At 32.0% G+C, this 17,814-nt stretch overlaps 1 protein-coding gene across 1 annotated transcript in view; it reads right to left on the bottom strand.

Annotated features, from left to right (window-relative positions):
- Window positions 1–7,882: 7,882 nt before the first annotated feature.
- Window positions 7,883–17,814, bottom strand: part of LOC137639580 (serine-rich adhesin for platelets-like) — a 210,816-nt gene continuing 200,884 nt past the window's right edge. Inside the window, exons 7-9 of the mRNA XM_068371846.1 lie at window positions 9,285–9,439; window positions 9,082–9,169; window positions 7,883–8,014 (exon numbers count right to left, since the gene is read on the bottom strand). Coding sequence (XP_068227947.1) covers window positions 7,883–8,014; window positions 9,082–9,169; window positions 9,285–9,439 — 375 coding nt within the window. The remainder of the gene's footprint in view (window positions 8,015–9,081; window positions 9,170–9,284; window positions 9,440–17,814) is intronic.

Below are 17,814 nucleotides of genomic sequence, written 5' to 3' on the forward strand. Positions count from 1 at the left end.
AATAATAATAATAATAATAATAAAAGCCTATCACCCTCACAATAAAGCATGAAAAATCTTCTACATAACATATAGACGGCATAGTTAATTGCGAATCACCAAATACAATTACTGTTGGGTCACGCATATGCAAAACATATTTTCCTCGAGGAAGGACAAAATACTAAGTTCATAACAACCCGGACAAACATTCTAAAACCGCCAAGTAATTACGTAGGTTTCATCTCGGGGAACACGCCCCTCAAGGCCAGATCTATTTGCAAGGGTATAGCTTAATTTGGTGGTTTATTACACTGGTGCCGCTGCTAAACTGAACTGTATTCTCTATCCTGTTACATTGTTGCGACTGCCTAACCTGTTTCAAGTTATATTGTCACCTCTATTAAACTATCGCCAATGTAAGTTTAAAGGTTTAAAGGCCGCTCATGAATGGCAGAAGCAAGGGACAGTGACATTACCCTATCAAGCAGGACAATGCCTTACAGACTGACCATATTACATATGATCAGCGCCCAAGACCCCTCTCCACTCAAGCTAGGACCAAGGAGAGCCAGGCAATGGCTGCTGATGACTCGGTAGATAGACCTATAGGCTCCCCCAAAACCCCCATCCTTAACTCACAAGGATGGTGAGGTTGCAGCGACCAAAGGAACTAACGAGTCTGACCGGGACTCTAACCACAGTCTAGCAATCACCAGGCAAGGACGCTACCACCAGGCCACCACAACCCTAATTGTCGCTACTGGTAAGGCAGTGATAATTCTAAACAACTGTTAATGATATATTTTTGCCACGTTTTTGCACTGTTGCTATTTATGACATATATTTTCAAATTATCATCACAACAACAAACGGCTACAATAATTATTATGATAATCTTTACCTTCATTCACTACTAACAACAAAACTTCTAAAACCCAAGACAAATATGATGAATAATATAGACAAAAGAATACGTATCTAAGAAATATGGTTAATTTTGTGTAAAACAATATCGAAAATTTCGCCAAAATATCTTTAAAATAAATTCTATTGATTATTTTTATCAAGAAAAGCAACATATGTGTTGTTGTTGTAAAGTTTTGGGATGGAGAGGACAAATGAATGCCAGTATATTTTCGTTTGTGCAAAAAAAATATAAAATTGAAATTTTTAGTAAGGGATTTCTCTCCAAGAATCTTGTATGGATAGTAGCTACTTCCACAAAGAGCATAAAAAAATTAATAAACTCGAAAAAATAAACAATTTACAAGCCTAAGTAATATTGTTTCGAGGCCCTTTGCGTCAATAGGCGTAAGAGGAGATGATGATGATGAAGTAAAATTGAGCTAATTCATGAATAATATTAAATCATTAACAACAAAGTGTAACTTACCAGTAATTACAGACACTTCTAGGAATTTGGGTTTAAAGAGCTAATAAAATTAAGTCTTCTGCAATGATGAAATACTTTATCCATCAAACTACGAAGTTCCTGTTACACTGAGCGCCTTTCATTAATTAACATAATTAATTTCCCCGGCTAAGGATTCTCATGAAGTTTCTATGTAGTTTAAATGTGGAGTTTTTAAACCAGAATTTTTCATTACCAGTATGGATTTAAGTTTGTTAGTTTACCATCTAACTTACTTGAACTTATATGATTTTTTCTTGTTTAATTTACTTCAACATATATGATTTCTTCGTCTAACTTACTCCAACTTATATTTTTTCGTTTAACTTACTCAAAATTACTGGATTTTTCCGTCTCTCGCCTTAGTATTTTGAAACTTAGTTATCGAAGTTTCTTAATTATATCTGTTGAAAATACGAAAAAATTAATTGCCTTGCCAGAATTTATATCGAAATGACGATATATAGTTACATCATTATTTCGATCATGTTAACTGCATACGCATATCTCAATGACATAAGATAAGTAATAAACAAATGAAATATTTTCATATTTCTTTTAATTTTTGCTACGACGCGCCCTTCTAGAGCAAAAGACTAATTTCTTTAAAATCTCCTCGAAACTTCGATACTTTGCAAATATGAAAATACAAGATAGCACAGAACACACACGCACGAACACACACACACACACGCACACACACATATACATATATATATATATATATATATATATATATATATATATATATATATATATATATATACTGCATGTGTATATATATATACATACATATATATATATATATATATATATATATATATATATATATACATATATATATATGGGTGTACTAATAACGCTCCCCCCTTTATGAGTACCCTGATAGAAATAAAAAGCAATTAATATTCGCATTGCTCTTTTAATTATTGATTATAAAATTTATAATTTTCAATGTTATATTCGTCTGCATTCTACAATATTTAACTATTCTTTTTCCGCTTATCCATTCATAAATATACTCTTGATTCATAAAAGGTTAATATGTTCACAGAAAGCTGGTTCAGCAAATTATTGCAAGACTTATTCATGCAATATGATGCACACTTGCATTATGGAATTCCATACTCTTGGTGTGCGTTTGCCAGTTCCTGCAATATTGCTCTCGTAACCTAATGCTTTATTAGCTTATAAGAACAGTTATTGCAAAATTTAAGCTTCAGAATTTAGAATTATACATACGGTAATATACTTTTATAGTTAAATGGGTATAAATATAAACACACATACACACATCTGCATATATTATATTATACAGTGTATATATATGTATGTATGTATATATATATATATATATATATATATATATATTATATATACATATATAATATATATATATACACTATATATATATATATATGTGTGTGTGTGTGTGTGTGCGCTTATAGCCTATATTATATACCTACGACCATAGGGTGTACAGAATGAGTAACCTACATGCACTTAACTAAGTCTCAATTAAGTTTGATATATTTGATATACGAGAGTATATCATATATATATATATATATATATATATATGTATACATAATATATATATATATATATATATATATATATATATATATATATATATATATATATATATATATATATATATATAGTATATAAAAAAATTCAGCTAATAATCGTAACACAACCTTTTTTTTTAATATATTCTCCATTACTGACGCTTGCTCTTCTATTAGTTAATTTGTAGTGCGAAATTACCAAAAAAAATCGTGTATTTTCATCAAGTTAGGAAATAACTTTTAATTATTTTACATTTTTATTAGTATATCAAGCGAACGGATTTCTTTAAAAAGATTTGCGCAAAATAAAGTTCGGCTAGTTTCCGATGACACGAAATGGTTAGCCGACTGGAAATGATAAATTATATTTCATGATACCAGAAACTCAGCAAACTGTGAAAAACGTGCTCATGCAATCGCGGTCTCTGTATAAAAATAAAACGCCGCTGGATAACAGCAAATCAAATATTTTCTCAATTACTTACCATATTGATGAACATCACCACATCGTTATTCTTTCTTCATTGTCATTTTCCTATACTATTCACGACATAAAAACGCTTCAGTATTTTTCCAGAATTCTCACTTTTAATCAAAGATAATTAATATGATGAGAAGCAATACAGCATTGTTTTCACAAAAGAGAAGTCACAAACAGCATCTAATTTGACACGAGAGATAAAAGTTACATTGGCGACAATTCCTTCACAAAAATTCTGAATTATCACACTGCCGCACCCATAGGTGTAGAAAACTTTGCATAACAAAACGGTAAATGTCTGGCAACATTAATTCCAGGATTTTTACCGTTTTAAATACGGATATATGGACGTAAAAGGGTGATATTACGGTCACCAACCCACGAAAGATATCAACAAAGTAGGGTAAAATTACGGTTGCTTGTATTTTACTGAAATACGGTCGAGAACAATATTTTTTATTTTTACCGTTTTCAATACGAATATATTGACGTAAAAGTGTGATATTACGGTCACCAACCCACGAAAGACATCAACAAAGTAGGGTAAAATTACGGTCGCTTGTATTTTACTGAAATACGGTTGAGAACAATATTTTTTTAGGGAGATTTTCAGATTAAAATTAAGGCTTTTTCTAACAGTGTACCCTAGCAATGCCAAAAAAAAAAAACACCTTTGCACAAACAAAACAGGTAACAGCCTTTCAACTTCACAACCATAACCTAGGAAACACCAGAAGATACAGCGCCAACAAACTGATTTGCCACGTATTTGCAATGGCGTGCGTCTCGGCAATTAAATACAATCACGCAGTTATGCGGCTTATACAACACCTCCATTGAAGTGACTCTCCATAAGAGCGAGAATCTCATTCATATGCAACCCCTATGTTTAATTAGATGTCATTTGTTGAACACTCATAAGTTCCTGAAACATTCCTCTTCTTTAGACTGGTCTCCTAATATTTAATCATTATGCTCAAGTTAATTAGTTCAGTTCTTTTTTAACCTTAATCTTTGAAAGCAAATTTCGTTCTTTGTGGTACCTGAAACATCACTTCAATAACCTTGGATACAAGTAATTTCAATATTCTCCTTTTGTTTGAGTAAGTTGAACTTCCAAAAGTTGTTTTCCCACGTTCCTTTTCAAGTCCTTATCTACAGTGGTAATTATCAGTTATATCTCAGTAAAAAAAAAAAAAAAAAAAATTAATAGCACCAACTCTCAAATTTCACCATCCATATTTTTGTCGTTAAAAATCAACTGCAATGAGCCATTCCTGCATCAAACAATGACTAACAACTTCCATTTGAAAATAGAATCTTTAGAATTGGTAAGTAGCTCTTCTAGGACAATTCAAAATCAAACCATTGTTCTCTAGTCTTGGGTAGTGCCATAGCCTTTGTTTCACGGTCTTCTACTGTCTTGGGGCAGTTTTCTTGCTTGAGGGTACACTCGGACACACTATTTTACTTTATTTCTCTCCCTCTTCATTTTGAAAGTTTTTATAGTTCATCTATGAAAGGTTTATTTTGATATTGTTACTGTTCTTAAAGTATTTTAATTGTTAACTACTTCTCTTGTACTTATTCATTTCCTTAATTCCTTTCCTAACTGGGCTATTTTTCCTGGTAAAGCCCTTGGGCTTATAGCATCCTGCTTTTCCAACTTGGGTAGTGGCTTAGCAAATAATAATAATAATAATAATAATAATAATAATACAATATATATATAATATATATATACAGTATATATATATATATATATGTATATATATACATATATATATAATATATATATATATATATATATGTATATGTATATATATATATATATATATATATATATATATATATATATATATATATATATATATATATATATATATATATATATATCATCTATTGCTGGTCCACTATAGAACAAAGGCCTCAGACATGTCCTTCCATTAGCATCTGTTTATTCTTACTATGTTAGTCTATACAGCAAATATTCTTAGTTCGTCAACCCATCGTCTTCTCGCCCTTCCCCTGTTCCGTTTGCAATATCCATGGACTCATTGTGTTATGCCTTTTGTCCATCAATTATACGTCATTCTCATTATATGCCCTGCACATGAACTTTTTTTACATGTTCAAATATCCTCTACTTTAGTTTGCTTCCGTAACAATATTGTCTTTTTTCTGTCTCTTAGCGCTATTTCTATCATTATTCTTTCCATAACTCTTGCTTATGTTTAAATGCTTTGGCAAGGTTCCAAGTTTCTGATGTATAAGTTAATACTGGTAGGACCATCTGATTAAAATCTTTTCTTTTTAGAAGTGGCATTTTACTTTTCATAATCTCATTTTGTTTACCAAAAGCTCTCTATCCCAGGCTTATTCTTCTTTTAAATTTGGTCTTATGCCCTGGGGAAACATTTACCGTCTCTCTTAAGTACGTATAATCATTGATAATCTTTAAGAGGTTTGTCCAAAACTCGTATTGTTGTGTCTGCATTTTTACTTAACATTATCTTAGTTTTACTCATGTTCATTTTCAGTCCTACATCTCTGCTGGTTCGTCTATAGCCCTTATTTGTTGTCTCTGCATTTTCATTGAACTATCTTAGTTTTATTCATATTAATTTTCGGTCCAGCATTTCTGCTTTCTCTATTAAAGACTTCAATCATCTTTTGCAATTTCTCCCATGATTCACTGACTAAATTTATGTCATCAGCAAATCTTAAGTTTTAAGGTATTCCCCATTAATGTTAATTCCTACATTTTCCCAATCTAAATATTTACAAATTTCTAATCACACTATGAATAACTTAGGAAAGATGGGGTTTCCCCATCTAACTATATTCTCAATTGGAATTTTCTCTATCTTTATATATTAGCAGCGTTACTGTACTTCGCATATAGATATCTTTAAGTGATTTAACATAAGTCATCTATTCCTTGTCTTTGTAGGGTTTTCATTACTGCTGAAGTCTTGACAGAATCGAAAACTTTCTTGTAGTCTATAAATGCCATAAATAACGGTTTGTCATACTCTGTTGATTTTTATATTAGCTGGTTAATTACATGGATATGGTTAGCTGTTGAATACGCACTTATAAAGCCTTCCTGCTCTCTTGGTTAACTAAATTCTAGCTGTCTGTTTATTATTCTGCCTATTATGATCTTTGTAAATACTTCACATATTACTGAGAGTAAACTTATTGGACGATAATTTTTCAAGTCTTTAGTGTACCCCCTTTTTATTTTATTAATATAATAAAAATTTTCCTACTTGTAGGTATAGTGCATTCTGGCAGATATTTTGCGCAAAGTTCAGCAAGTTTTACTCTAATGAAATCTCCTTTCTCTATTATCAAATCCATTGTGAGGTCATTTTTTCCTGCTGCTTTGCCTCTTTTCATGCCTTTGATGGTTTCTCTACGTTTACTGTTACTTTTGGTACCAGCTCAGGTGTTTCATCATTTCTATTAGAAAAGTTATTTCTTATATCACTACTGTATAGCATTGAATAGAAATCCCCTGCAATTCTTATCATTCAATCTCTTTTTTGTTAATATTTCCACTTTCATCCTTTAAAGCAAATATTTGTTGGTGTCCTGTTCCAAGTCTTCTTTTCATCCACTTGATGCTTCTTTCATTCTTTAGTGTTTCTTCTATTTTGGTCTGATTGTGTTGGCAAATGTCTTGGCTTTTTTGTTCGTTTATTGTTTTGGATAGTTCTGTTAATTATATTTCATCTCTTGGATTTTACCATCATTTCAAATCTTTTCTTAATTGGGTTTTTAGTATTTTCAAATAGTTTTCCTTGATCTTTTAAGAAATGTTCGTGATGATTCTCAAGCAAAATATGTTAAATTACTATTAATTTCTTCTTTACTTGCTTCCATGTGATCAAGCAGCTGGGAGTACCTAATTTGTATTGCTAAACTAAACTTATCAATTTTTTACTTATCACAGGAGTGTTTATTTCCTTTCTTAACATTACTTTTTTATCTTTTTTTTCCATAAAATCTATACAAATTACCTTTTTTGGTATTTATTTCAGAGGATGAATGAATTCAATATCAAATTTTATTTGTAGATTATTAACCAAAAGTACGAGAATCATGTGTGTTAGTGACAAAACTTTCATTTATAGCTACATGTTACATATTCAGTAATGAGCTACCATGGTGGGATGGAATTATTTCAAGTCTTAAGAACAAATACTTGAATTTGGCTGGAGAATATAAAAGGAGGGTTGGAATGAATCGAAATATATATCTTGATAACAGAATAGTAGTCTGTATGGAATTATTGTCAATAAGAGACAGTTTCGAATCCTGGGTCAGGCAGGAGTTTTCATAAATAAAATTTCCTTTTGGATAATTTTTTCCAAGATCGAATGAATTCATTATTAAATTCTAAATAACCACGTCTAACAATCTCAAGAATTAGCTATCTTGGTGGAGATTGGTTGGCTTCAAGTTGAAATACAAATACCTGACTTTCGCTGAATTATGAACAGCAGAGTCGGAATGAACTTTCCATATATCTCTCGACAGCTCAATGCTAGAATATAACGACTGGAATTGTTTAAACTCAAGAGGAATATCTTTGAATCATAGCCCAGGCAGAAGCCCTTATATAAAAATTGCCCTTTGAGTGAGTATTTATCTTGTGGCTCCAGAATAGAACATATGAAAGTCATATATGTTGGTGTCAAAACTATCATATATAGAGGACATTCCTCCAAGTATTCATAATAGTAGCTGTTTAAATTCCACAAACGACCTAATCACTGCGTTTAGAACTGTTAGTCTGATTTTTATAAGTCTTATAAGGAATCACAATTGAGTAGGGACCTACTGGTCCACATAGATTCATAAAATAATTGTTTACTTTTATCTTCCCCATGTTTAATTTATGTTTGATGTTTATTAACTATAATACAGTACACTAATTATGATATTGTGTTACTCTGTTCTTGTTTTGTTAATAGTCTCTTGTATTTAAAATTCTGTTTTATATGTTGATTTCCTCTACCATATCTTTATTCATCTTTTTCTTTCTAATCTTATATAAATTAATCAAAACATCACACATATATACTTTAAAATTTTGTTTATACACTACATTTGCTAATTCCCATACTGTCATTTCTGCTGTATACATGAATAACTGAAATTAGGAATAGTCAATGATGATAAAAATCATATGGTCGAATGTTTACAAAAACATTTATTCCGGGGTGTATGAACTTCTCCAAAGTTCAAAAGTGACGAAAGGTAACTTGGAAATATAATACTGGTTAATCATACAAATGCATACATATCTACAATTCAAAACCTTGAAGCTATACTACATTCCAAATGTGATAAGAAGGGAAAGGATTGATATAAAAAGTACAGTGGTAGACACAGAAGCATCAAATCACCAACATTGGGAATGCTAAGAAAATCATGGAGAAAGGCCATACATGAAGACTTGAACCAGACGAGAAATTTAGTGTTAAGCTCCAAATACTGTATTTCCACATTGTGGAAAGAGGTCTTTTTCAGTACATGGAACATCAGACATTTGTTGTAAATGATGCTCGCAATTTTTTCTTTTATATATTATAAAAAGCAGAAAACCAAATGTGAGTACTCACCCCACCACTCTTCCTGCGTTGTCGGTCATCTGTTGATTCACCACGGTGGCTCCTAAACAGCTCCATGACTTTAGATATGGGAGTTGATCTGTGGAGTAAGCAATAAGAAGTAGTGTTGAATAAGAATTTATTAAACAAAGTTAAAAATAATGACAGTAAAAAACAAAACAGAAAATTTTTTTAAAATTCAGTACATGTCTCACCTGCTTTCTTGTGTGCGGTTACGTAAATGTAAATTAGGATGAGGAGCTCCCGCATGCCAGGTATGGTAAACATCATCATTTGGTTGGTCTACTGGTGTGGCCTCGCCACTGCGTCGGCCACCACGACTGCTGCTACTAGGTGATACCAAGGTATGCTGCAGAGGAATACAAATAACCTCATAGAGCATATATCTAAATGATTAAAAAACACTGACATCTACATTTACAGCATCTTCAAGCACTTAGGAAAAGTGGAAAAATATCCCTTGATAATCTAAAAATATAATAGAATGAAATACAATAGGATTAATCAAACACAATATGTTCTTATCAATTTACCCTTTTCCTTTCCAGTATACTGTACTGTATTACAATACTGGACAGCCTTACTTTGGTAATTCTATTGGGGACAAATTATCTACCCATGTAATCTGATTTGGCAGTAATTGGAATTCTGAATCTGGTCAAGTTAACTTTCACAATGTACATTTGGCATTCAGCACTATACAGTATTTATTATGCATAAGTATGTCTTCAATCCTTTACTGCATAACTAACTTACTGAAAATGATAAAGGTGTCTATTTCAATTTTAAATCATAATGCACACCTTGCCTCTGCCAAAGAATCAACATAAAAAAGCAAAACTAAAGTCCATTTCTGATAAATTTTTTTTTCTCATTAATATTGATGATTATATTTTTAAGGGGAGAGCAATAGTCATCCTTCTGATATTTCGTTGGTTTTCAGTAACTCTGTGATTTAAAAGCTTATTAAGAACGAAAAGAAATACAAAAGTAGTTTGATCCCGAAATTCTATCATATTTGAAAAAAGTACATTCTACTTGTGTAATTCCTTATTCAGGATCTGTAAAATAACCATATTACTTAGTATACATGGAACAAACATCTAATTTCTCGAAACTTGTGTTTTGGCAATCAAATAGTCCGCTTCTGAAAAAATAACATCCAGATTTGTATATGAAGGCTCAAAATATTTACATAAAGATGTGTCTTTAAACCCCGTAACATAGCAATTAACTTTTAAATTCAACCTGATTATGACATGAAAATATATATATACTAAGTGACTGTATGGAAAAGTAAATCAGAATATGCAGAATAACCTTATCAATTACCTGTTGGCGGACAGCTTCATACAGTAAGATAATGGTGTTGTAAAGATTTTCTCTCCTCAAAGAAATTTCATATGAGATGCACAGCAAGACTAAGGTTAACCATAGAGAGAGAATTAATTTGAACTTTAACCTTCCCATTCAATGCAAAAGACACTAGTATCTCTGAGAACTTATCAAATATCAGTCAATCCTAGCTAAAGTACTTGTTGATTATCAGCTTTCTCACAGAAGTTATCGACTAAACTGCAAAGGATAAGTCCGGATGACATAACTGGCATTCTAATAAAGATACTTTATCATTTTTATTTGTTGTATATGTATAAAAGGATATTCTTTTAATGTTCTTAACTATGGCCAATAGTTTAAATTGTGCCATTTAGACAGATTTTTGTTCAATAAAACCACAACCAGTGGATATGTCTATCAAAAGAATCATACCAATCTGTATGCTAAGGTAAACTGTGATTTAGACTAGAATATAAAGGCTTCTATTGTCATCACACCATAGTTTTGGAAAAGTGTCATGGTCAAGATTAAGGACTGTCTTTCTCTAAATGTTGCAAATAAGTCTTACCTCACAGGATGGGGAATGGATTTCAATGGGGAAGATAGTTTTATGTTCCATATATTCTTTTTAAGTTTATAATAATTTATTTGAGTAACATGATGATGTGAATTGCAAAAAATATAACAGCTACAAACGGTAAAAGATATTTCATTCGTATGACATTCAAACTATAAGTCCTTTAGAAGGGACTGCTATAAAGAATATTACCTGTTTAAGTAATTCTCCTCATTCTACTGCTTTTTTCTTTTTTTGAATGTATAGATTTTTAAAAAATATCTGCTTGCAAGATCTACATCCTGTCACTATACAGTGCAACTAGTTGAGAAATGTAATTTTTTAATTCTACATCTGCATCAGAAACATGGCTTTTGCAAAACAATGGTCACTATGGATCTTCTTTACTACGTTAATGGTCATTGACAAAATTTTCCAAACATTCTCAATAACTCTACAGCATTCCACAATCTCTCACCAAAGATGGTAAAATCAGTGAAAAATCTAAACTTTCACAGGGCTAGCCAAAATAAATAGTTTCTACATTAAGTATGAAATATATATTTTCTAAAAAATCATAGCTTGAAACTTTAATTTAGTCAACTGATAATGTTAAAGATTCTGACAAAATTTCCTTTAAGGGATTGTTCCCAATACGTGTCATCTCCTGACAACTGAAATTTGAGGAATCAAGCAAAACATGTTTTATTACTACTGTTGTACTGTCATAAGAGATGTATAAAAGATATTGGGTTGCCAAACTCCATTTATCTGTTATTTAACTACTCATCACCAGTAATTACAACATCTCTTCCCTTTACTAAGAAGATGACAAGTGAGTTCTCTCCATTCTATTCTATCCTGCTGTCTTTTTGAGCTCTCGTCATTTCATGGTCTCCCTTTACTTGATTTTTCTGATTTTTTGGCATGTTTACAATTCTTTATTCAGCTATTTTCACACCCACTGCTTTTTTTTACCCACAGTTTCTCATCCATTTATATTACATATTCAAACCATCTCAATCGTTGAATTCTCTGCATTTTTTTCAGCCTCTGGCCCATCTCTACAATAAATCTTTATTCATAATGTAATTTTTCCAACATACTCTTGCCATGAATTTTGACATTCAATTTAAACTTCATCAAAATCTCTTGTATTTTCCTTGTCAGTGTCCATGTTTCCAATGCTAAGAGAAGTATAGGCCTTAAGTACTAACCTCTAATAACGGGACATTTTTGGAGTTGATGCAACTTCCAAAAAATTGATTTTTCCTGTCAAACCCCACTTTACACTTGTTATGCATTCAGGCATCTCAAATATCATGAATAATATAATTTGAAATCAAGGGCATCTCATGTGACCTCATTGTTATATTCAATACACAGTAGAGTAATGTATTGATCCCATGTGATGTTGTGGCATTACATGGTCATACCGTACTTGTTATTGTAATTTATTTTTTGAATAGGTCTATGGAATTTGGGCAACATAACTAAATGCTGGGTATAGTACTGTACTTTATTTCTATAAAACTCTCCGTATGTTCTTAATGATTTTTAGAAGCAGTTTAATTGACATTTACCCATTAACTTAATAAAATTTCCACTTGCTTTCCTTTAATAAACACATGCCTTTAGTAAAGTAATGAAATATATTAATGGCTAATGCCATTCAGACTTCTGTATTTTGATATCTGGCATTGGGTCTGTCCATTTCAGGTATTAAAGCAGATGTATTTAGGTCTTTTACTATTGCAAGGCCTCCAATAGCCAGACCTATGTTTTCAATTTTACTTTACAGTACAGTATTTTAAAGGTTGACTTTTGAACCTTCGGAAAATCTTTTGCTTAAAGATCTCACTGCAAAGACACTTTTCCTGTTGGCACTGGCTTCAGCTAAATATATAAATGAAATGAAAGTCCTATCTTTTAAGGTAGGCTTTTGGGAACATTAGAGAATTTTGTCCTTTTTTATTTCCTTTAGAGAAAAATATAACAAATATAGGATAAAGAACGGTATCAGAACAGAGTGGGGTATGTGAATCCAATCGAAGAAACACAACTACCATACATAGAAATGAATCTAAATTATCCCGACCCTCCGGGACGGGAGGATAACAACAAGGATGGATAACACGGGGGGGGGGGGGGGGGGGGGGGGGGTTGTCGGGAGACGAGGCACATACCCAGTCTCGAACGCCTGGTGGCCAACCAAGGCGAAACGAGAAGAGGGCGCTACCCGCACTGACGTAGGGAACGTATGGGCCAGTCCCCCACCTCGAGGAACTTCCCGTCACTCAGAGTGAGCGAGCTGGGTTTATTTCTGGCATTCCATGCATCCTTTTTCCTCTGGTATATTTAGCAATAACTATGCCTTAGAAATGGTGCTAGAGGAGCATTTCACTGGGTGACACAGGTTCCTCACCCAGAAATAGATTTTTCCTTCGTCAAAATCCCTTTTTAAGGCTGAATCTGCCACAATTTTTTTCACATCCCTTCTTAGGGAATGGGTGAAAGTACTTCATAAAAAAATAGATTTCTTTGTCCAGCAAGAGCACTTCAGTATTATTTGGTCAAAACTAGGGACATTAGAGGTAGTGTCCCTAATTTGTTTTGTGGGTTTAGGGTACTAAATCATCCACTGTTCAAAAAAAAAAACCATGTCAAATCTAGTAGTAAGTTTGGAAACAGATGCTCATAAAGAATTGGCTCCAAATCTAACACTGTAAATGCCTTGAAGATTAAGGTACATGATGTCAAAAGTACATCTACATCCCTTAATTTTTGTAGACATCTTTCTCTGGGAAGAGTTTTAGCGGCAGCTCAATGGCGTACCGATTCAGTTTTCGGTAAACAGTATCTTAAATCCTGTTATGTTTATTAAAATTGCTGGGTTCTAGGCCCTATAGTGGCTGCTGGGGATGTGGTCTAATATTTTTTAGTTCAGTTAATCTGTGAATTTTCTTATTAACGAAAAGTTCTAGTATTGTCACATGATGTGGTGACTATTTAAATAGTTAACTAAAAATATCACTTAGACAATCCAGTCTATATTTCAAACAGCTTTAAAATACAATATGGAAAGTCTTGTACAGTATTTCAAACAGTATTTTAGAATGCTTTATTAAAAATAATATAGACCATCGGAGCCTAGAATTCTAGTTTCATGCTAGTTTAATTTATATATGACCTATCTTTTTCCTTCACTGGTATCCCCTTTCATCAGACTGTGGGAGTCTGCAATGTGAACATCAGGGAATAAAATTTCTAATTTTTATACTCATCTGATGTTCATATACATGCCCAACCTCCTCCACACTGACCTTTGGTGTCGAGAGGATTTGGATTAGTTTAAACTTCAAAACTGAAATAACAGAGACATTAAATTATCCTTACATTTGATATAGTGGTATTAGTAACCGGTTCAGTCGCTTTACAGCATTGTTGTCTTCCTTTATGCTCATATGGATAGAGACATAATATTTCAACATTCACACCGACTGCTTAGAATTTTTGGAAGAAATCTGTTTGTTCAAGATCCATTTAAGGACAAGTTTTGCAGGGTTTCTATGGCCTTTCCGGAGTCAATAATAATCACAAATTTCTGTGGAGACATTCCTTATGATTTTAAGAGTAGGATTTATTACTCAAATTCTCTAAAAACGGAAGCAATTACAGTACCACACTTATCCAGGTATAAATTGGAGTGAGAATCTCACGACTTCACACAATAAGGATATGATTCCATGTATTATGGTATGATGCTCTGGAGTACATATTTCCATATTCAAGAAATTTTTAACCTAGATACTACTATGCTCTTTCATCACTCTCTCTTAAATTTGTTCCTTAAAGTGTTTGGGGATAATTCCTCTGCGAATGTAAGTTATACTTTTGTTTCCATTGTTGATGATCTCACTCAAAAGTAATTTGCCAAATCAATGATGTATTCATTATTTTCTTATCTAAATACTATACACACTTTCTACTTCTCTCAACTCTGAAGCAGTCATATTCCTTACTTCCTTCAAAATAATTTTTCTGCAAGATTTCCTCTTACAAATCATAAAAATTACTTTCTGAACCACAGCAATCAAATGAGCTAGTTATTTAATGTTTTATCCATTAATCAAAACTCTAAAAATACGTCCCTGCTTTTGGTTCTCTAATTCCTGACCTTTCCCTCTTAGAAAATATCTATAATTTTCTAGTGGTAAACTTCTTTCTTCATCTTTGAAGTAAGGGCTAAATGAGGGATTGTGTTACCAATTAAATTAGCATGGAAAAAACCTGAACAACTTGTTGAGCCCCAAAAAAGATTACAGGGCAAAGTTGGCCTCACCAAACCAAGAAAAAAAGGAAGCATCCTAAGAAAATCAATCTGCTTCCTTATCAAACAGAAATCATGGGAGTAACAAACAGAAATCATAAGAGTAAAAAGAACCCTTCAAGAGTTACTTTCATGGCAAAGCAACATGAATCGTAAACATCCCTATTCCAGGTATAAGAATTCGAAAGCATGCTTTATTTAAGCATACTATACAGCAATACTATTTGAGCATGTTACCTAGCAAAGCCATGCTGAATTACAACTAATGGCTACAGAAATTACTTCAGAAGCAAAGGGCCCAAATGGCTATTAGAAGAGCTCCAAGCAATAAAAACTCTGTAACAAAGAGTTCAACAGAATGAAGGCAACCATTACAAAAAGAATTCATTGGACATCTTTCAATTTCTGGCGTCTTCATTCAGGTTAATGTGCCAATCTGATGGTTCTTTTTAAAAATTTATAGTTATACAATACAGTAGTGTATGTTGAGATTATCAGCCTTCATATACACATCTGGACTTGATTGCTACTACATCTAAAGCTTACATACAGACTGCAAAACACGACCTAGTAGAATATTCAATATAATTACAACACACTTTAGAATATCCAACAGCTATTCAATCTGAAAATAAAACAGTCTTATTAAAAACAACAGATTCCAGCCAGACACAATAAGTTTACAACAAGCTGGCTGCCTAGCTGAAATGAATGAAAACAAGAAATAATTTATTAAAGAATTGCATCTGCAAACTGCAAACTTTCCTTTTGACTTCTTAAAATAAAATGCAGATACAGTTGTCTAACACAAAACATTCAGATACAATAACACCACATGCCTGCAAAAATAAAGTCAGAACATCTAAGAAAATAATAGTATTAAAGAAAAGTATTAAGAAAAAATTCCCCAATACCATGCTGAATGTGAATCTAAAACAGAATGGCACTTACATTAAATGAACACAAAAAGAATGCTACAGTACATAAAAATTTTAAACATTCAAATATACTGTACAACACACAAAAATTACCACTACAAATATACTTTACTGCCCAGTGTACTTGTATTCATACAAATGAATCAAGCATACATCACTTACAAATATGGTTGCTGATTTTTTTAAAAACACACCTACAAACACTTATTATTTTGGCTACAATAACAGTAGAGTACTGTATACTCAAAGCATATACAGTAGGTACCAAACACAAGGAAACTGTACTTAGTAACCAAGGTCATGGTAAAAGGAAATACATAAAACTTAGTTGAGAATAAGATAATTGATGCAAGCAACAGATAAGTCATATTTTACAACATATGAAAAATATGCAGAATATATGATAAAAAGAAGACAGTAATAACTTGAAGAATATGCAGAAAAAAAGAATGCAAGGCAAAATGTTGATTATATGCCTAATTTTCAAAAGATAGGAAATGAACACTTAAGTATTTCACAAGAAAATGTATAAAAAGAACAAAAGGACTAATTTTACAAAGATAGTACAAATGAATGTCATTCAGTAAATGACCATACCATTGACATATTTTAACACTTGATTGCTGCTCAAAAATCAAGCTTTGATATCAAAATCCTTATTAAAAGGTTAGGCAATTTTTTTAGGGAAAATCTGAAGGGCCAAATGAAAGCCAGCATTCAGTATACTGTACATTACACAGGACCCAGCAGTTTAAAATCAGTAACCTCTAACTTGGTCCTTAATGGGGATTTCCCTTTAAAAGGTTTCCAAATTATCAAAAACTGCTGGAAGGAAAGGGTTTGTCTTCTTGGTGACCTGCTTTTACATGTCAACTTATTTAACATTTGAAGTACGTATATTTTTATTTAAGGACAACACCATTATTTTCAAATGAATTAGGGCAATTGTTACCATTACTTATCAAGTTACTTCAGTATATATGAATTACATATTTTAAAGGATCAAATTATAACATTTTCAGCTGCACCTATGGTAAACTAAGTAAGATGGATGAAATAAAAGCTAGTTATGAGTATTCTATTGATCACACTGATGAGTTCGATCTGTTTGCAATTATCAAGCCTGAAGGACTTGATTCACTACTGTTAATTTGTTTTTGTTTTTGCTTTACTTCAAGTCTCTGTACCTACCTCTTATCTTTGAATCTTTCTTGAGTTAAGCACATTTACAATTTTCAACTACTAATTTTATTTGACTATTCTTCTTCAAACATACACAATGAGCATAGGCATAAATTTGTATGTCCAACAGTCGATTAAAAAATATTTCATGTAAATTTTGACTCTGAAAGTAACCACACGATCCAAAAAACAGAAATGTTCACACTGAATTTGAGGTAATTATTTAATCATAAAAGGTTTAACTATCCTTTTTAAACTAATTTAAATACAATAAACCTATCTCTTCAGCTGGCATTCAAGGGTTCTGAAAAAAAAATAAATAAAAAACTTAACCTTATTTTCTGTTAGCCATTAGTGGTTTATGGAAAATCTAATGTCAA

This window comes from Palaemon carinicauda, chromosome 1 (genome assembly GCF_036898095.1).
Source record: "Palaemon carinicauda isolate YSFRI2023 chromosome 1, ASM3689809v2, whole genome shotgun sequence".
NCBI lineage: Eukaryota > Metazoa > Arthropoda > Malacostraca > Decapoda > Palaemonidae > Palaemon > Palaemon carinicauda.